General features: G+C 34.0%; 2 protein-coding genes across 11 annotated transcripts in view; one reads left to right on the top strand and one right to left on the bottom strand.

The window, feature by feature from the left end:
- The window catches only part of LOC143057259 (peroxisome biogenesis factor 2-like), a 43,150-nt gene extending 24,691 nt beyond the window's left edge, over positions 1–18,459 (bottom strand). Inside the window, exons 1-3 of one of the 2 annotated variants that reach the window (XM_076230539.1) lie at positions 18,393–18,459; positions 3,542–3,619; positions 117–179 (exon numbers count right to left, since the gene is read on the bottom strand). In XM_076230539.1, the coding sequence (XP_076086654.1) occupies positions 117–179; positions 3,542–3,619; positions 18,393–18,428 (177 nt within the window). In that variant the 5' untranslated portion in view covers positions 18,429–18,459. Of the gene's footprint in view, positions 1–116; positions 180–3,541; positions 3,620–6,223; positions 6,352–18,392 lie in introns of those variants that run through there. The other variant, XM_076230538.1, reaches the window with a different exon arrangement.
- Positions 1–20,764, top strand: part of LOC143057256 (uncharacterized) — a 104,880-nt gene that overhangs the window by 14,313 nt on the left and 69,803 nt on the right. For 2 of the 9 annotated variants that reach the window (XM_076230528.1, XM_076230532.1), the window contains exon 1: positions 6,373–6,440. The exons of 5 other annotated variants lie outside the window; for them this stretch is intronic. Coding sequence is in view for 2 of the 4 variants with exons in the window: in XM_076230526.1 (XP_076086641.1) it covers positions 18,327–18,467 (141 nt within the window). In the remaining 2 variants the exon portion in view is untranslated. Of the gene's footprint in view, positions 1–6,372; positions 6,441–17,649; positions 17,793–18,311; positions 18,468–20,764 lie in introns of those variants that run through there. 2 more of the 9 variants (XM_076230527.1, XM_076230526.1) reach the window with 2 other exon arrangements.

The raw sequence follows: 20,764 nt of genomic DNA, 5'->3' as shown, positions 1-20,764 counted from the left end.
TCCTATGACCTTATTAGGTGATTTATCTTTCTAATGGAAGGATATGCACTGTGCACTTTCACTAAGTCACCTCAGTAATGGGGTTAGAATATTTCATCATCAAGTTTTTAACTTACCTTCCAAACTAGCAGTTTTAGGAATGCACTAACTTCTGGATCATATCGGACTAAAATATTTGTCTGAAAATATCAAAAAACAGAATTAAATTTAGGTGTATCTTATAGAAAGAACGTTTTGATATACATGATATACATATATACATTGTACATTAAATGAGAAAAATGAGAAAAAAAAACAGCAGGGCAAATTGATTACACAAAGGTCCTATGCTTAAATTTTCTATAAAAAAATATTCAGTTTCAAGTTATGAAAAGGATAGGAAAAAATCCTATTACAACACCATTATCATGATAATAGCAGGTGCATAACTTTAATACATTTGCAATCTTTCTGCGAAGTTTCTAAAATTTCAAAGATTTGGGTTGAAAACTATAGGAGATGACACAAAATTGTAACTGTCTTTTATAAATTTTGCTTGAAATTCTTTAGTTCCTAAATTTGATAACCACATTGACTGGGGGTTATTTCCTCAAAAAAATCATTTTGTGTATGTGTGCAATCTTTCTGTGAAGTTTCAAGGATCAGGCTTGATAACATACACAGGTACCCATTTTCCAACCTGTGTACAGTACCAGATGACATGGTAAACATGACAATACTTTAATTATTCTATTCACAAGAAATAACCACTATTCTATTTTGATTCGCACAGTCAGTAATCAAACTAACATCCTCCAGGGCAGAGTTGGCGCCTTCAAACATGTTTAACCCTCCTTACAATATTCTGTGTGTCACTGTGTCTGTCCCAAGTCAGGAGCCTGTAGATCAGTGGTTGTGGTTGGTTTATGTCTTTCATATTTGTTTTTTTTCATAAATTATTTTGTTATAAATTAGGTCATTAGATTTTTCAATAGAAATGATTCATATTTTTCATATCGGAGTCTTTTAATGCGGACTATACACTGTTGGTTGTTCTCATTGTTGAAGGCAGTATGGATGCCTATATTTGCTGACTTCCACTTTTTAAAAAAAAATTTCAGAATGATTGTCTTATTAGCAAGCATAACACATGTCCTTATCTTATACTAATGATGCTTGTTAAGGAAAAGCTGCATGAGATATAATAACAAGAGTGCACACGCTAAAATGTCTCGCCTTCTATACTAATTATTGATATTATGTTGATAGTCCTAAGTATAAAACTAAGCTTTATTACAACTGTCACATAAACTTAACATTAACCAAGTTAACTAAACAAAGACCAATGAACCTTGAAAATGAGGTCAAGGTCAGATGAACCATGCCAGGCAGACATGTACAGCTAACAATGCTTCTATACAACATATATATAGTTGACCTATTACTTATAGTTTAAGAAAAATAGACCAAACCACAAAAACTTAACACTGTGCAATGAACCGTGAAAATGAGGTCACGGTAAAAAAAAACCTGCACGACTGACATAAAGATCATAAAATATTTCCATACACCAAATATAGTTGACCTATGGCATATAGTATTAGAAAAAAAGACCAAAACTCAAAAACTTAACTTTGACCACTGAACCATGAAAATGAGGTCAAGGTCACATGACATCTGCCCGCTAGACATGTACACCTGACAATCATTCCATACAACAAATATAGTAGACCTATTGCATATAGTATGAGAAAAACAGACCAAAACACAAAAATTTAACTATAAGGCCAGACTTTTTTTATTATCTGTTTAACGAGATCCGCCGACTCCACCTTTCCCGATTTTAAAATAAAAATAAAAGTAGTGCTTCTTACTTTTATTATTATTTTTCCCGCCGACTGTTACGAAATCCTCAGAAAAAAATAAAATGTGTTGTTCACGATACTCGCTTTCAGTCAATTTCGTTATCGGTAATATTTAATTTTTACCAAGTCAATGAAACAGCAATTTTCATTTAAAAGTAAAGAAATTCAAGGCATAAACGATATATTTTCTTCTAAAAGATTTTTAAGCTGGTGGCATGCTTTTCATACTTGTTACACGAGAGCGTACATCAAATCATTCTAACTTTCGGCAAAATCAGTTATTACTTCATCAGAACTTGATGAAATTAGCTTAAAGTAATTTGTCATCCATGTATTGCATTAGAAACGTCATATTCCTTTCCAAATAGCGTATCAAACATCGTTTATTTTTGTAAATTTTTCTTCGTCCGACATTTAAATTTGTAGAACTACGTATCGGAATCGGGATTTCATCGGAAACGGACCCGCTATGACCGAAATCCGGATTCTTGCGAAAATGACTACAGACGCATGAATGGCACTGCTGACAGACAAAAAATGATCCCAAAAGGGAAAATTACGCATTCCACACGCATTTACATACTTTTGGTTAGATCTTCTTGATTAATGTATATATTTCCATGTATAAGCATTGTTTCAATTTATAGGTTAAAGTTGCTTAACTCTGGGACTATTACACCAGAGACATATATACACATGTGTATATATATGTCTCTGCATACACTAAGAGGTTCCTGACTGGGTGACTGGTATATACATATATAGTGTATATGCAGCGAGGTTGATATATTTGAGTGGAAACATAGTTTTTATGTTTATATTAATAGAAAGGTTAACCAGAGACATATATAAACTATATGTATTTATATTTCTCTGGGTTAATATACTGGTCTGTTCTCATTTCATTGTTCTTGTATGATAAATTCTAAAAAAAAAAAAAAGTCACTTATAATGGTTTTATTTTTATTTTTAGTGTCGACTGGACCAATTTTGCACTTTTATTTTTTTTTTTATTTCGCCCCCTCGACCCTAATTTTTTACAAATTTTCTCGTTAAACAGATAAAATAAAAAGTCTGGCCTAACCACTGAACCATGAAAATGAGGTCAAGGTCAGATGACACCTGCCAGTTGGACATGTACACCTTACAGTCCTTCCATACACCGAATATACTAGCCCTATTGCTTATAGTATCTGAGATATGGACTTGACCACCAAAACTTAACCTTGTTCACTGATCCATGAAATGAGGTCGAGGTCAAGTGAAAACTGTCTGACAGACATGAGGACCTTGCAAGGTACGCACGTATCAAATATAGTTATCCTATTACTTATAATAAGAGAGAATTCAACATTACAAAAAATCTGAACTTTTTTTTCAAGTGGTCACTGAACCATGAAAATGAGGTCAAGGACATTGGACATTTGACTGACAGAAACTTCGTAACATGAGGCATCTATATACAAAGTATGAAGCATCCAAGTCTTCCACCTTCTAAAATATAAAGCTTTTAAGAAGGTAGCTAACACCGCCGCCGCCGCCGCGCCGCCGGATCACTAACCCTATGTCGAGCTTTCTGCAACAAAAGTTGCAGGCTCGACAAAAATTAATTAGGCTTTACATGTATGTGTTTAGACTAGAAATTATTTACATTTGTACCATTGCAGTCTCTCTTGAATATTTATCTTCAGACCTACCTTGTGATATTTTAATAACTTTGTCAGCTGGTTCTTAATTATAGCAATCACTTCATTGTCTAACTCTTGTGCATCTAACTAAAATATATACAAAGATTAAAAAATATGAAACTGATTCTTCAAATCATCATCAGGTAGAAAAATGCAGATATTTTTCATAGTATTTTAAATATATTATCAGAACTGGTTGACATATGGCCTGCCTAATATCTACAAACTATAATTATTCTGTAAGCTTTCTTAAGGAATGTTCTACTATTGTAATTGAATTTTTAACTGACTTTGGCTACAGTGGTTAATTTATAGAAGATTCAAATTAAAGAAACTTTGTGAGCACGCTCACAATCCCCATGTCCCCACTCTGTCAGTGGGCAAACAAAATCTCAAAGACTTGTATTACCAATGTTATTTCAACTGATCAGAGTTTATGTTCTAATTTGCATGAGGACAGTCTATTTGAACATGTGTGTGATAAGGATGATTGCCATTATAATTATTTTTGAATTCTAATCACCTATCAGTGTCACCAAACACATATATAAAAGAATTGAGTGTATGCTATGGTACGAATAATCGGACACCTCGACTCACTGATGAGTTTATCCAAAAACTCCTGTCTATAGATGGACTGGTCTTAAATAAGAGAACTTCTTAAATCACGTCCAGTCAAGTGAAATAAATCTAGTAATAACACCTCAAAAAGTCAACTGATAATAATTTCTTGTGGATATGCACAATTTTCATAGTACCGGTATGTCTTTTTATATACAAAGATTCAGGATATTGCATAGTGTGGTTCAGAGAAGTTCTATGACAAATGATTTTTGACTTCAGGTAGAAAAGCAGCAAGAGCTGTTGAAACTTTAATATGCTCATATATAACTAATTTCATTTACAGGAAATGTAGAGTGCATACCAATCTATGCTCTACAAGAAAACATCTTATTACATAATGTTTGTTATAACATTTAACACTCTACGTTACCTACACAAAACTTTGGAAAGAGTTCCACATGGGAGGGTTTTAATGGAGGTGTGGGGTATCTTTATGACAACTAACAGTAAAAATTCTTGCCAAATGACATTAACGGTAATTTTTGGTGCATCACGGTAAAATGCACACTTTATTTCAGACGATATAAAATTCGACTAAATGTGAAGAATCACATTAATATTTTATAAAATTAACAGTAACAATAATTATCTGAGACTGTACATTATTAGACTATTTACAGGATTTGTAATTATATGAGCAACACAACCGTTGCCACATGTGTAGCAGGATCTGCTTACCTTTCCTTAGTCTGAGATTACTATGACGTCCAACGGCTGTTTTGCCAGACAAGCTGGGGCCGTGGGACGTCAGAGCTCGTCCCATATCAAAAAGTGGATATTTGCCCACCCAAAATAGATACGCTGCTTCGTCGCTTCTGGTGCTGACTGGCGGCCTTGGAATTGTATAAATCGGGGATCAATCTGTTCATTTTTCATTTATCTCTTCATTTATGTAAGTTTCACCTACCTGCCACCCTTTATTTTCTCATATTTTAACAGTTTTAACAGAGACCCATCGATTTCTGCATTTTGACTTTCATTTTCAAAGATTATCACGTGACCACGAGAAAACAAGTGATGATATATGCAACTGACCATATTCTAACACCTCGTTCATTTACGATGCAAGTAATCTAAATGTCTGAGAGCTTCCGATTGTTATCGTGGTTGGCACTAAATGCTTAATACCGATCTCCTGTAAAGGAGGTAAAAATGTGTGGTTGGTTACTAAATGTTAAATATCGATCTCCTATAAAGGAGATAATAAAAGTATAATTATTTGCATATTTGAGTCTCGAGGTCGCAAAATCCCTCGTAACTTGAAGTCCTTTTGAAAATAAAAGAAAAATGTCTGAATCGATGGGTCACTGTGAAATCTGTCTAAATATGAGAAAATAAAGGGTGGCAGGTAGGTGAAACTTACATAAATGAAGAGATAAATGAAAAATGAACAGATTGATGCCCGATTTATATAATTCCAAGGCCGCCAGTCGGCACCAGAAGCGACGAAGCAGCACATCTATTTTGGGTAGGCAAATATCCACTTTTTGATATGGGACGAGCTCTGACGTCCCACGGCCCCAGCTTGTCTGGAAAAACAGCCGTTGGACGTCAGAGTAATCTCAGACTAACCTTTCCTGAGCACCTGAGATCACTTTAAGTTTTTTGTTGGGTTAGTGTTGCTTAGTCTTTAGTTTTCAATGTTGGGCCTTGTGTACTGTTATTTATCTGTCTTTTTCTTTATTGAGCCATGGCGTTGTCAGTTTGTTTTCGATCGATGCGTTTGGATGTCCCTCTGGTATCTTTCGTCCCGCTTTATTAACTATTGTGTTCTTTTAGTATGGTGGCATGCCATATGAAACTCTTACCCTTACTTTAGTTGAAATTGAACAATTTTATCAAAATTCATCGAAATCCCTATTATGATGCTTATTTGGGGTGTAAATAGCATAATTTTAAAATAAAAAATGGTCTATCTCAGTATCTGCCCACTGTTACTGTCACTATGTGAGGGTCCTTTTCCATTCCAACAAACAAAAGCTAATTGTTGTTCATGCAGTTTATAGAAACATAAAGACATTAAGATTGAGATTTCATGTTGATAATTGACTGTCATTTCCTTATTACCTGACTGACACGAAGTGCACGTGTGCAGTTTTCTGTAGAATTTTCCTCCATATTGTTTACATTCTTCCATACGTATTTCATAAAGCCCAATCCCATTAGATCAAATTTTTAAACCAATCAAATTTAATATAACATAGAAGAATTCGTTATGAACGCCGTCTATCGTGAAACTGTATATACAATTCAAGGACATTAACTTCGAACCAAATTCATACGGGTGAGTTAATCTATATTTTATTCTATAAATCAGCTATTGTTCATAATAATCAAAGCGATTAAAAATTGATTTAATTTAAAAACAAAAAATTGACCAACCAATTGCATAAAAATTATTCCACCATTTAATATCGTTGTTGATCTGTTTTATATGTCACTTGAAATTGCCTACTTTTATTGATTGAAAATGGATAAGTTTTTACATGCTTTATTCTATTTATAAATACATATGTAAGGCTACACATTATTTTATTAAATAAACTATTGAAAATGTCATTTCGAAATAGCTTTTGTAAAACATTTTCCCCTTTTTTCACTGTTAAAATTGTAATTCCTATTCAGTGCGAAAAAAGATATTAAAGATTTATGTTACTGAAATACTTTTATAAGCTTCGGATGCGAAAAATTGATAATCTTATATCAAAAGAATTTAGTTTGATCCAGAAAAGTTTATAGCAATATATTTATAAACTGTCTGTGTATGAACAAGGTACAGGCGAATTCTTTTTTTTTTTTTAAATTTATAAATATATATGTACAACGAGCTCGTAGAACTCTCGACGGTCTTAATATTAAAAACATAGGACTTATTTACTAATGTATAGAATGTTATGTCCCAGTCAAAAACATTTTGTAGACTACCTATTTTTTTTTCTTCATTTAAACTGTTTACAGCAAATTAAATTGACGTAAATAAATGTTAATCATGGCCAATATCATACTGAATGGACGTTCAACGGTTATCCGCGAAAAAAAGATCGAGGGACAAAATTTGCTGAAAAATTCCCTCCTGCAAATCTAATTTTAAATAAAAAATTTCGATGTGAAAAAAGAAACAAGGCCGAAAAAAAATCATGCCACAACACAATAAATTTGTCAGTATACTTCAACTACATGTAATATTTGCGCAGTCAAAATATCACACGATCCATTAATACTAGTTTAAAAATTAAGAGATGTGATATAATTGCCGATAAGACAACTATCCACCGAAGTCCAAATGAAGTGGACGAAAGCAATTCATGATAATTAACCGAACGGCTTTCAACAAGTTGAAAACCTAATACCGTAAGGAAATATATGGTCAAATATAAAAGGCCATGAAAAAACATGAAAAATATATACTGAAACAATTCAATTGAGAATTCAATTCAAGTTTGCCCTGTTTGTGACATTGCCACAATATGCTTTCGTAGATTTTAAGGTTGAGGCCACGAAGTCCGGTTTGCAATTTATATTTGTTGACTTTTTAATAATTCATTTTCTACAGTTTTTAATATTCTGCTCATTATGAAGAAACAACTTGCATTATCACAAAACGTATAAATTCGCGTAATATAGGCAGTGTGCCGCGAAACATAACGTTGCAAGACGGCAGCATAATGGAGTATATCTGTATAAAGCGCGCATATAAATCAAAATAAGAATATGGGGTACGATTGCAAATTACTCATTTGATGGTTGTATGAATGCTATCCGGATCTTGTATGTGTCGATGTTTGTCTTTGGACATTGTTATTCCGGTAGTCGGGTGTTTGTGGTTGGCATCGTCCGTATCGTTCTGTCGAATATTTTACGTTGTTATTTTTATCCATTTTACTATACTATCAAAATCTTTAGGATCTGTTGCCTGATTTTCTTCTTCAGCATGGGCATAAGGCCTTACCCCAAGTCTGTATGTATCATCGTTATTTTTGTCTGTAGGAAATTCCGCAATAGCAGTTTTTTTTAGTTGAATATGGTAATTATTATTCAAATAGACCTTATTACCCGCTCCGAAATAAAACACTGTTTCATGGAAGTGTCCAACAGGGAAGAGGCAAATGGGTTGAACAGACAACTGTACTTAGACCATTTCGACTATTTTGTGTGATGTTCCACCTGCGCCATTGTCTATGAAGAAAAATTAAAAAAGAAAACGCTCTGTTCTATATTCATCTTAATACGACCATGGAAGTAATATTGAATATTTAAATATTACTTCCATGATACGACCAAACTATATAAAATGCACCAGTGGTGCTCGGATTAATGTTGGCGGAACGCTAAATCAATTATGAAGTCTCTTTGAAAACATCCAAAGAAAAAATTCCAAACAGTTGTGTCAAATAAGGCTGTGGTTAAAATTCTTCAAAGTTTCTGATTTTTATTCATTTTTAGCTCACCTGGCCTAAAAGGCCAAGTGAGCTTTTCTCATCACTTGGCGTCCGGCGTCCGGCGTCGTCCGTCGTCCGTCGTCGTCCGTCGTCCGTCGTCCGTCGTCGTCGTTAACTTTTACAAAAATCTTCTCCTCTGAAACTACTGGGCCAAATTAAACCAAACTTGGCCACAATCATCATTGGGGTATCTAGTTTAAAAATTGTGTCCGGTGACCCGGCCAACCATCCAAGATGGCCGCCATGGCTAAAAATAGAACATAGGGGTAAAATGCAGTTTTTGGCTTATAACTCAAAAACCAAAGCATTTAGAGCAAATCTGACATGGGGTAGAATTGTTAAACAGGTGAAGATCTATCTGCCCTGAAATTTTCAGATGAATCGGATAACCCGTTGTTGGGTTGCTGCCCCTGAATTAGTAATTTTAAGGAAATTTTGCTGTTTTTGGTTATTATCTTGAATATTATTATAGATAGAGATAAACAGTAAACAGCAATAATGTTCAGCAAAGTAAGATTTACAAATAAGTCAACATGACTGAAATGGTCAGTTGACCCCTTTAGGAGTTATTGCCCTTTATAGTCAATTTTTAACCATTTTTCGTAAATCTTGGTAATATTTTACAAACATCTTCTCCTCTGAAACTACTGGGCTAAATTAATCCAAACTTGGCCACAATCATCTTTTGGGTTAGTAGTTTGAAAAATGTGTCCGGTGACCCGGCCATCAAACCAAGATGGCCGCCATGGCTAAAAATAGAACATGGGGTAAAATGCAGTTTTTGGCTTATAACTCAAAACCCAAAGCATTTAGAGCAAATCTGACATGGGGTAAAATTGTTTATCAGTTCAAGATCTATCTGCCCTGAAATTTTCAGATGAATCGGACAACCCGTTGTTGGGTTGCTGGCCCTGAATTAGTAATTTTAAGGAAATTTTGCTGTTTTTGGTTATTATCTTGAATATTATTATAGATAGAGATAAACTATAAACAGCAATAATGTTCACCAAAGTAAGATTTACAAATAAGTCAACATGACTGAAATGGTCAGTTGACCCCTTTAGGAGTTATTGCCCTTTATAGTCAATTTTTAACCATTTTTCGTAAATCTTAGTAATCTTTTACAAAAATCTTCTCCTCTGAAACTACATGGCCAAATTAATCGAAACTTGGCCACAATCATCTTTTGGGTTAGTAGTTTAAAAAATGTGTCGGGTGACCCGGCCATCTAACCAAGATGGCCGCCATGGCTAAAAATAGAACATGGGGTAAAATGCAGTTTTTGGCTTATAACTCAAAACCCAAAGCATTTAGAGCAAATCTGACATGGGGTAAAATTGTTTATCAGGTCAACATTTATCTGCTCTGAAATTTATAGATGAATCGGACAACCCGTTATTGGGTTGCTGACCCTGACTTGTTAGTTTTAAGGAAATTTTGCTGTTTTTGGTCATTATCTTGAATATTATTATTGATAGAGATAAACTGTAAACAACAATAATGTTCAGCAAAGTAAGATTTACAAATAAGTCAACATGACCGAAATGGTCAATTGACCCCCTTAGGAGTTATTGTTCTTTATAGTCAATTTTTAACAATTTTCATAAAATTTGTAAATTTTTTTCTAACATTTTCCACTGAAACTAATGGGCCAAGTTCATTATAGATAGAGATAATTTTAAGCAGCAAGAATGTTCATTAAAGTTAGATGTACAAACACATCACCATCACCAAAACACAATTTTGTCATGAATCCATCTGCTTCCTTTAATATTCACATAGACCAAGGTGAGCGACACAGGCTCTTTAGAGCCTCTAGTTTATGAACAGTATAACCACAACAATGATATACATTGGCATCACAGGGGTATTCTCCGTGATCTTTGCCATTAATCTAGCAATTGTAAAAACTCTGCTGAGATACAGTTACTTATAGTTTAGTACGCAGTCGGACGTAGGTACAATTCTATTCAATGGTACTAGAATCCAAGCAACCGGAATCCAAATTTATAATAATTCAGAAGTTGACGAGCCATAAACTAACGAAATATTGAGTCAAATGTAGCTAAAACAAATATATGTCTGGTGGTAGAAAAGGCAAAATATTCGGATTATTTTGAAAAGTTTCACAAAAATTACCACATTATAGATATAAGAGTTAGCCTATAACATTCATAATTTCTGCGAATACTATCAAAGCAAAACTCAACCCATCTATACTATTAAACGAGAATTTTCAATTTAATGGGTTGAGTTTTGCTTTGATACAAACATTAAAACCGCCTGTATCTTCAAACATACAATTCCAATCTTATTTTCAATTTAACTAGAACACACCCGCGAAATCGCGGGCATATACAGCTTGTGAACTGTTGTAGGATGATTTTTTGTAAAAGATATTATGTATGGAGAATTTCATAAAAGGTATCAAAAGCGCTCTCCCTTTTGCCAAAGTCCGATATTTGTTTCCTTTCTGTTAAATTCAATTATTTTCGTGTGTCTGGTCTCAGACCACAATTATTCTTCTCCTTTGCTAAAATGCTTCTTTTGATAGAAGTAAAATCAAATTAAAAATTTGCACCGTATCAAACATGAAATAAATGTAACTGCTTATTTATACAATATGCTTCTAGGACAATCCATCAGTGCTTTTTCTTTTGAGAGCCTTATTAACATGCCAATTGTAGGATATGAATCATGTATAAATGACTAAGACCGACTAAGGCTTATTTGCGGTCCTACTAAAAAGCGCCCGGGAGCGCCCGAGAGCGCCCGGGAAAAGAAAAAGCGCCCGGGGAAAAGAAAAAGCGCCCGGGGAAGGAAAATTAGCGCCCGGGAGAATAAAATAATAATATTATGTAACAAAAAAAATTTCCATAAAAAAAAATCATTGCTGGTTTTGTCCTTAATATAAATTGGGATATGTACAATGCTACATCTAAAGTGCCGGTTCTTGCACTTTTGCATTTTATAGATTTCAAAATTGTATATAAATAAGTTATTAAATATAAATGAGAGTATATAGAAGAATCATGAACGATATTGTCCTCGATCAAAACGTATATTTTGTTACTTAAAAATAATCAGTGCCTGAGGTCTAATATTTTAGCAACTGCATGGTGAACACCTTTTTATGCAGATGCTGGTAAAGATATATGATATCTTTTTATAAAACTACCACAGGCTCTTGGGTATATGATACAGATTCTTTTTTTTTTTTTTTTTTTTTTTGCTGATTAAAATATTCAATTTTCTATATTTATAATACATATCTATCACTTTTGTGCATGTCTCACCTAGTTTTGAGTGATTTAAACAACCCAGAGAAAATGGGTCGTTTAAATCACTCGAAACTAGGTGAGACATGCACAGAAGTGATAGATATGTATTATAAATATAGAAAATTGAATATTTTAATCAGCAAAAAAAAGCAAAAAAAAATCTGTATCATATACCCAAGCGCCTGTGAAAACTACAACTGTTTTAATGGCAATGCTTATCAGGGTTTTAATGCTTAGTTTTAAATTTAAACAAAACTCCTGCTTTTTACCCCCTTGTTTTAACTACGGTACATGTATAGTACTGCTTTATTTGCTGATTTATTATGTGTAACTCTTTTAATTTTGATTAGATTAATATTTATCTGTGAAATTTAAGTGTTTTTTACATTTTTCATTTTGATATCGTTTTTGAAAAATATGTCTTACATTTTATAAATCTTCAGCATAAACTGTGATCAATTACTATCTGTCTTTCGAAATAGTAGGCCTATTCATATATTATTGTTAAAATTGAAACATTTGTACTTGTTATTGTGTTTTATTAAAAATTTCTATTATCTTAATTTACAAATTACTTGTCTAAAATTTAAAAAAAATCAATGTGCATAACTTATTTCATGGCCGGACACAAAGTTGTCTCATGCCAATAAAATATCTATTTAATTTCCCCGGGCGCTATTTTTCTTCCCCGGGCGCTATTTTTTCGTCCCCGGGCGCATTTTAGTAGGACCCCTTATTTGAGGGGTTGTCAGAGGGGTCCTGATCCCGAAATCCCGGGCTAAAAACCATGAAATCCCGAGATGCAGAATTTAAAGAAATTCATATCCCGAAATCCCGAAATCGAACAATATATCCCCGGATCCCGTAAGGATCAATCCCAAAATCCCGAGCTTAAACTTGAACACCCGATCCCGACACCCCGAAATAGGTCCTGCCTCCCTCTAATCTCTACCTTACTTTCATTTTTGCCAAATCACTATTTTCCCTTTCAACAATAAATTTGTATGCCCCATTTATGGGCATTATGTTTTCTAGTCTGTGCATCCGTGTGTTCGTTCGTTCGTTCGTTTGTCCGTCCGTCCATCTGTCCCGCTTCTGGTTAAAGTTTTTGGTCGAGGTAGTTTTAGATGAAGTTGAGCATGTTTTACTTATTTTAATATATTTGCAAGTGGTATGACCCCTTAAATAGTAAACATTTCAAAGAAAACAGTAGACAGAATCAGGGACTTTCTATACTAACATAGAAAGTCCCTGACCGAATACAGATCGAGAGTCTCTATGTATTAAAGTAGTATAATCGTAGTTTACATGTAGATAAACGCGAAAAATAATTGTCCTCTATAAGGAGGTATAATAGTTGTGGTTCTTGCGATCTAAACACCATGATAATGAGAACGCTCTGATTGGCTTATTTATTTTTCATTTTTGTTATCTATCATACAATTGGTTGTTTGTGAATGTTTCAAACCGGAAGTCTTATTTATGACTAAAAGTTAGTCCGATGACGGAATTATATCCGGACTCCTTTTTTGTCGTTTTTCTCCCAAAATAACTCAATCTGAATAATCATAAGAATGGATGACAAATGCGACTATGCATGTTAACTATAGGACACAGAGGCATGATGATTGATTTATTGTGGAAGGAAGAGAAGCGACACACAAAATGAGGTCTTCTCGTTTAATAGTATAGATGTCTAATAAGGTCGTCTATCTGTCTGACCTATGCAGTTACATGTATTTGTATCTCACTGAACTAAAAAATATCATTGTTAGTACATCTTTCGGAACGACCGGGCACATCGAGTTTTATTCAAATTAAGTAATTTGAATGTAATTTGAATGTATGAATATGACTCAGTGGCGGATCCAGAAATTTTCATAAGTGGGGGCCCACTGACTGACCTAAGAGGGGGCCCTCTCCAGTCACGCTTCAGTGATTCCCTATATAAGCAACCAATTTTTTCCCAAAAAGGGGGGGGGGCGCCCCCCCCCCTTAATCCGCCTCTGTGACTAACCATTTACATTGATTGTTTGATTGATTTTTTGTCTTTTAACGCCACTTATACGCGCCATTTTTGTACTTTTTGTGACGACCATGCAGTTTTTATTGGTGGAAGAAGCTGGACTGACCGGAGAAAACCACCGACTTGCGATAGGAAAACTGACAATGCTAGTTAATTATTTAAGATTGGAGTCTAACCATTTAGAAGCTTGCAAATAAAAAGTAAAGTGCTTTATACGTTTTCTTCAAGTTGGGAGACGATAGACGCTTTTAGTCACCAAAAACGTGTTATTGGGTCCTTTCTTTTTGAGTGTGATTTCAAAAATAAGTGAAAAAAATTGACCAAGGATGCATTACTGATCGTTGTCAGAAGCGAACTGATTTACGCTAAAAGCTGTTTACATTTATTTCAGACTACACAAAAAGAATCACTATTTACCAAATGTATAGTTGAAACACTTAAAAAGTTTATTTTATAAACCCATGAGCGACATCAAATTCTAATTTTCATGAATTTAAACTTTAAGGGAAACTGAAAGTAATGGAACAATAATATAATAAAGAACATAAGCTATGATTTCATCTAAGACGCCGGGTTTTAAATGTTCAGTTTAAGCTGTGCATGCTCTCAAAGGGTATCTTTTTCACGTTTATAGAACTTTGGATTATTATACTTAATTGATTTCACAAATAGAATAGAGAATGGAAACGAGTAATGTGTCAAAGTAACAACAACACTATCGTAGAGCAAAAAAACAGCCCAATGCCATCAATGTAAGATTTTTCAACGCAGTGAGAAATCCCACACAACGGGAGGCGGGCTTTGACTAGCCCTTTAACAATAATGTATACTCGTCCACCAAAATGGACTTCACACTAAACTCCGAAACACACAAATGAATAAAAGACATACAAAGACTATGGGTTCTTGATTTAGAACCGGCGCAAAAATGCAACCTGATAAACATTGTAAGATCTCAATACCCCTATACCTATATGCAATGGTGAACAAACTAACACATAAAGCAATACGCACAGTAAAACTCGGTTTGAGAGAAGTCCGAGTCCGATATCAGCCTGAATAAGTAACAGAAGAAGCTAAACAAAATTGCAATGATAAACATAATTAACAAAGGACTACTATATATAAGCACGGTTACTCACATGCCAGCTCCAGACTTCAATTAAACTGAAATTTCAGAAAATAAAATATCCCTTCATCATATTATGTCTTTAAACCTTTTCGAAGAGTAAAACTGTTTAGGAGAATGTCTGAACAAGGATTTGAGAACCATACTATACAAATCATTGGCCTGATACATTTATTTTGCACACGGAAATCATAAAATTTAAGTTATGCTTATATAGATATAGGAAGATGTGGTGTGAGTGCCAATGAGACAACTCTCCATCCAAATGACAATTTATAAAAGTAAACCATTATAGGGCAATGTACGGCCTTCAACACGGAGCCTTGTCTCACACCGAACAAAAAGCTATAAAGGGCCCCAAAATTACTAGTGTAAAACCATTCAAACGGGAAAACCAACGGTCTAATCTATATAAAAAATGCTTTCTTTTCGGTTTTATAATGTCGATACCCCACGTACCCTTACGACTAACGACTAGCGTATACCCTTAATGAAATGTTATTTTAATCAGGGTTCTATCGCAATTTGTGGGTTCTTAAACGGTCGCAAGTAAATACAGATTTTATACTACTTTTTATCGTTCAATCGAGCGAATTCTAACATATCGACCACAGAGCATCTGCAATAAGTTTGGTTTTTATTTCTATTCAAACGGGTATAATTGTATTCCAGATCTCAATGGTTAAGGGGTCAGCCGAAGTACGCCTCCGATTGCGGGATTTTCTCGCTGCGTTGAATACCTATTGGTGGTCTTCGGGTGTTTTTTTACTCTTTGATTGGGTTGTCCGCGTCTCTTTGACACATTCCCCATTTCCATTCTCTGTCTGATTTTAAGTCAATAGTATTATTAGAAAAATGCTCCAAATACCACTGACTTAGGGACATGTGTTTTCATAATGACATCTGACTTTCAATAGAAAAACAACCTGGAAAAGCACATCTGCTCTAGCTGAGTTTTTCAGTAGAAGTTAAAACTTGTAAGCAGTCCCTGTACAATACATGACTACAGTTGGGGCTAGGTTTTTTTGAACTGATTCTAGCTGTTTGAAAAATCCACCCGTAGAGGTTGACAGATTTTAAAAAATCAACAATGATCTCCTGAGTACCAATTTTACTACACCGGATACCAACCCACCCGTGATGGCAACCTTAAACTTCTTAAGTGGTTAACAATAATTATTCATCCTGGATTATAGTACAACTCAACACGCATGCACAGAAAAGAAGTGCTGGGCCCCACATTTAGGTGCACTAGCCATCACAAACCAACTGTGTATGATCAACTTAGACAAATTTGTTGATTGATTAATGATTTAGTTTACTGACGCCACTTTCTTGACTATTATGCTTTTTCGTGGTGGTCGGCTTAATTGGTGGAGGTAGTCGGAGTGCCCAGAGAGAACGACTGACGGCCTTCGGTAGGAAATTAAATCTGGAAAACGTAGTTAATTAAGATTGGAATCGAATGCACCTACCACGTGTGGATTCGAACTCGCAACTTGAGTGTTAACTCTGACTTCTTTTAAAGTGATTTTTACTGTGCGTATTGCTGTGTATTGGTTTTTTTCTACATTGGCTAGAGCCTATAGGGGAGGGTTGAGATCTTAGACTATTAAAAAAAACATATCAAGTTAACCCCACCGTATTGTTTGCGCCTGTCCCAAGTCAGGAGCCTCTTGGTTTTGTTAGTCTTGTATGATTTTTAATTTTAGTCTATTTTGTATATATCGGAGTTAAGTATGGAGTCCATTATAAATGAACTAGTACACAGTTTTTTAGGTGTCAGCTGAAGCACACCTCAGGGTGCGGGATTTTCTCTATTGGTTTGTATTGGCTGTTTTCCGCTCTTTTGTCGGATTGTTGTCTCTTTGACGATTCCCCATTTTCAGTCTGAATTCTAATGGATACAGGCGATCGACTACTTAGACCACTCGGACACCGATCAAGCTGTCCGTCAATTAATACACTGTCACACATTCGGACATTGTAACAATGCAAAACTACACTAGTACCTCTCAGTCGGATCTTTATGGCGTGTCTTCTTGACAAACATAAGTAAACGTAATGTCATCCCTAACTAAAAGAATGACAACTAAATTTGCAAAGATATTGCATTTAGTTTCATTTCGTTTTAAGATATTTCTTTCATGATTCAGAATTTCATGGTGGAGAAAATCAGTACGGTATTGATAAGAAATACATATCTACATTTTATCAAAGCTGTTTACCAGCCTTATCAGTAAAAGCCCATGGGATATGAATTGCTAACATTGTTTTTAGAAAGAATTAAATTCTGTTTAAATAATCCTTTTTTTATATTAACAAGCGAGGCAGAAAAAAATCTGATATTGGATTGAGTTCATTGATAAATCATGTAAGGTTTTTGCTGCAGTATTTAACCACGATTCTTGGCCACTTTTACACTATATTATTTTTCTAGGCGATAGAGTTATGATTGTTATTGGACATTTGTGTATTGAACGCGTTTATCCATTTAAACAATAAAGTGTATTCCCCGGTTAAGTGGAACTTGTGTAGACTTGAAAAAAGTATCGGAAACAGTAGGAGAACGCCACCTGTATAAGTACGATCCGGTCCACTGGCACTTTCGGGTAATTGAGTGATTGATAAAGGAATTTAAACTAATTGTTTATGGTGGTATATTTGAAAGAGTTGTGATAAGGAACCAAATTTGAATATCTGAAGAACAGGCCAAATGGCTTTCGAAGACCGAGACCAGCGGTTGGAGAGGGTCATTCAGGTGACATTAATATATTTATTATTTTTCTTTTAAAAGCTTCATAATTTGACAGGTGCCCGTTTTGACAATTCTTGCATACAACAATATTTTACGTTTGTAGTACTTCGGGATTTAAAGTTGACCTTATTTTTGTATTCGAAATTAAATTTAAATGTGTGCTACTCTTTTGAAATTTTGACTTATTTTAACTTTAATTAAACTGAATAAAATCAACTTTCACTTTCATAACAGACATAGGCTAGCCAATCGCAAAATATTTTTATTTGATCACTGTCAGTGTATCAAGTTGGTATTAAAGCTATACGAATCATATTTGCTTTCTTCTGAACTAAATGTTGTTCTTAAAATATTTTGGTGATTTAATGTATTTTTTTATTATATGTTGCTGATTTAACCATTTTGATTATTTTGCAAGGGACGCTATACCTAGCAACACAAAATTTATACGTTGTGTATCGTAAACCGGAAGTGAATTTTGTTTACGAAATGTTATGAATCGAGAATCAACAAATTTACAAGTTACATGACATAGAAATGAGTTATTTTCTGCATAGGCATGGTTCTCCTCCTGTTAGAGACAACACTGTGACCAAAACTAACCCCAAATCTGGTGACAGACGTATTCTTGGTCCACATTTAACGGAACTTGCTCAAAGTCTGGGATGTTATGAACTGGTAACTTATGGGATCTCCCTAAAGACCAAACACTCACTGCAAAAAATCAATATTTTATCAGTACAAAGCAATTTTCTGCAAGTTAAAAACTTATTCATTGCATGCTCATTCAGTGAAAAGATTTTTCACTAACTATTTCAGCTTCAGACTTTATCCTTATTTCATGAAAAATAGTGACTTCTACAGAGTTATGAAACTTTAAGGATTCTGTGTCCCCTTGTGATTTTCAGATTTGGCTGCCCCTAGTTCCTACATTAAGCTCTATTGAGTCTATTTGGAAACTCTTACCTCACTACCTAGCATACTAATTATCCTGATAAATAGTTTAATGATACATACATGACATATATGTACATCACTACATGTATTTAAATATATGTACATGTTTGTAAGAAAAAAATCAGCTGCTACATGAACATTACATGGAATGATTGCCCATGAGACAACTTTCCTCCAGAGACCAAAAAACTTAAAAGTTAGCAACTACAATCTTTAGTTTAAAGCATGTCCCGCATCATTGATCAATAAAACAATAACACAGAACACTAACTGCCTGATTTACCTGTACAATAAAAAAAATACAAATATGATTTACAGCATTAACATATATAAGACCAATGAGTTACAGGCACTAACAATGTATGACAGTGTTATACATGTTAGTGTGCAACCCTTCTATCAAACTCAATTGTGTAATTGTTTTGAAATATATTTTTACATATGTACATGTATCAAATATACCAAGTGAACAACTACAAAGTGTATATTGCTATTTTTTGTTGTTGAAAATGGACGATTTTAGAGAACCAAGTAAAATTAAAAACATGCATATAGTTCACAGTAGGCTTTCCTCTTTACCTATTCAAAGTATTTTCACCATAAACATAAAAAAATAAGTAAATGTTAAAATTTGGGGAAAAAAACCTAATCAGCATGATGAAGATGTGATATTTTTGTAAGTGGCAAATATTTAAAACATACAATTTACAACCATGTTCAATGTACATTTTATGTTAAGTCATATTTGAATATCGAAAGCAAACATGGATTTCCCATTTATGATCATACATGTACCATAATTTGCTCTAGAAAGACTTTCCTTAGTAATTTTGTGAACCAAAGAAAAGTTTATAGAGAGTCAGTGACATATAATAAAGAATGACAATGTTTTGAAGAGTTCTTTACAAATGACTGTTTGTTTAATCTTAAAGTGAACTTGTACTATTCAAATAATCTATATGGACAATTCAATCATTTGTTATAGCACCTTTACAAATTAGTAAAATATGACGATCTTTGATCTACATGTAGATCATGAAAAAAAATAATTATTAACTTATATTCATTGTATAGGACACCAAATACATATCATGCATATCTTAATATATCTGTTTTATATTCATGAAAAATTCTAATGTCACTATATAGTGACTACATTTTTTTTAGAAAATTGCTAAATACTTTTTATACGACCGCAAAATTTGAAAAATTTTTCGTCGTATATTGCTATCACGTTGGCGTCGTCGTCTGCGGCGTCGTCGTCATCCGAATACTTTTAGTTTTCGCACTCTAACTTTAGTAAAAGTGAATGGAAATCTATGAAATTTTAACACAAGGTTTATGACCACAAAAGGAAGGTTGGTATTGATTTTGGGAGTTTTGGTCCCAACATTTTAGGAATTAGGGGCCAAAAAGGGCCCAAATAAGCATTTTCTTGGTTTTCGCACTATAACTTTAGTTTAAGTTAATAGAAATCTATGAAATTTTGACACAAGGTTTATGACCACAAAAGAACGGTTGGGATTGATTTTGGGAGTTTTGGTTTCAACAGTTTAGGAATTAGGGGCCAAAAAAGGGCCCACATAAGCATTATTCTTGGTTTTCGCACAATAACTTTAGTTTAAGTAAATAGAAATCAATGAAATTTAAACACAATGTTAATGACTACAAAAGGAAGGTTGGTATTGATTTTGGGAGTTTAGGTCCCAACAGTTTAGGAATTAGGGGCCAAAAAGGGACCCAAATAAGCATTTTTCTTGGTTTTCGCACCATAACGTTACAGTGATATTGTTTGCCTCAAATAACAGCCGAAATTCGGCCTTTTCCCCTAGAGAAAATTCCCAATTACTAAAAAAAATGGCTTAAAATTCCTCCCAAAAAGGTCTACATTTTCCCCAAACAGTGATAGCATTGGTAGTAATGTTTGTAAATATCGTATTCATGTTATTATTTTGATATTATAAAGCACTTTAGAGATACGGTTTTCTGATCAGAATCATCATGGTGTTTGTAACACA

This window comes from Mytilus galloprovincialis, chromosome 13 (assembly GCF_965363235.1).
Source record: "Mytilus galloprovincialis chromosome 13, xbMytGall1.hap1.1, whole genome shotgun sequence".
Taxonomy (NCBI): domain Eukaryota; kingdom Metazoa; phylum Mollusca; class Bivalvia; order Mytilida; family Mytilidae; genus Mytilus; species Mytilus galloprovincialis.
This window is presented reverse-complemented; position numbering and strand designations above follow the sequence as displayed.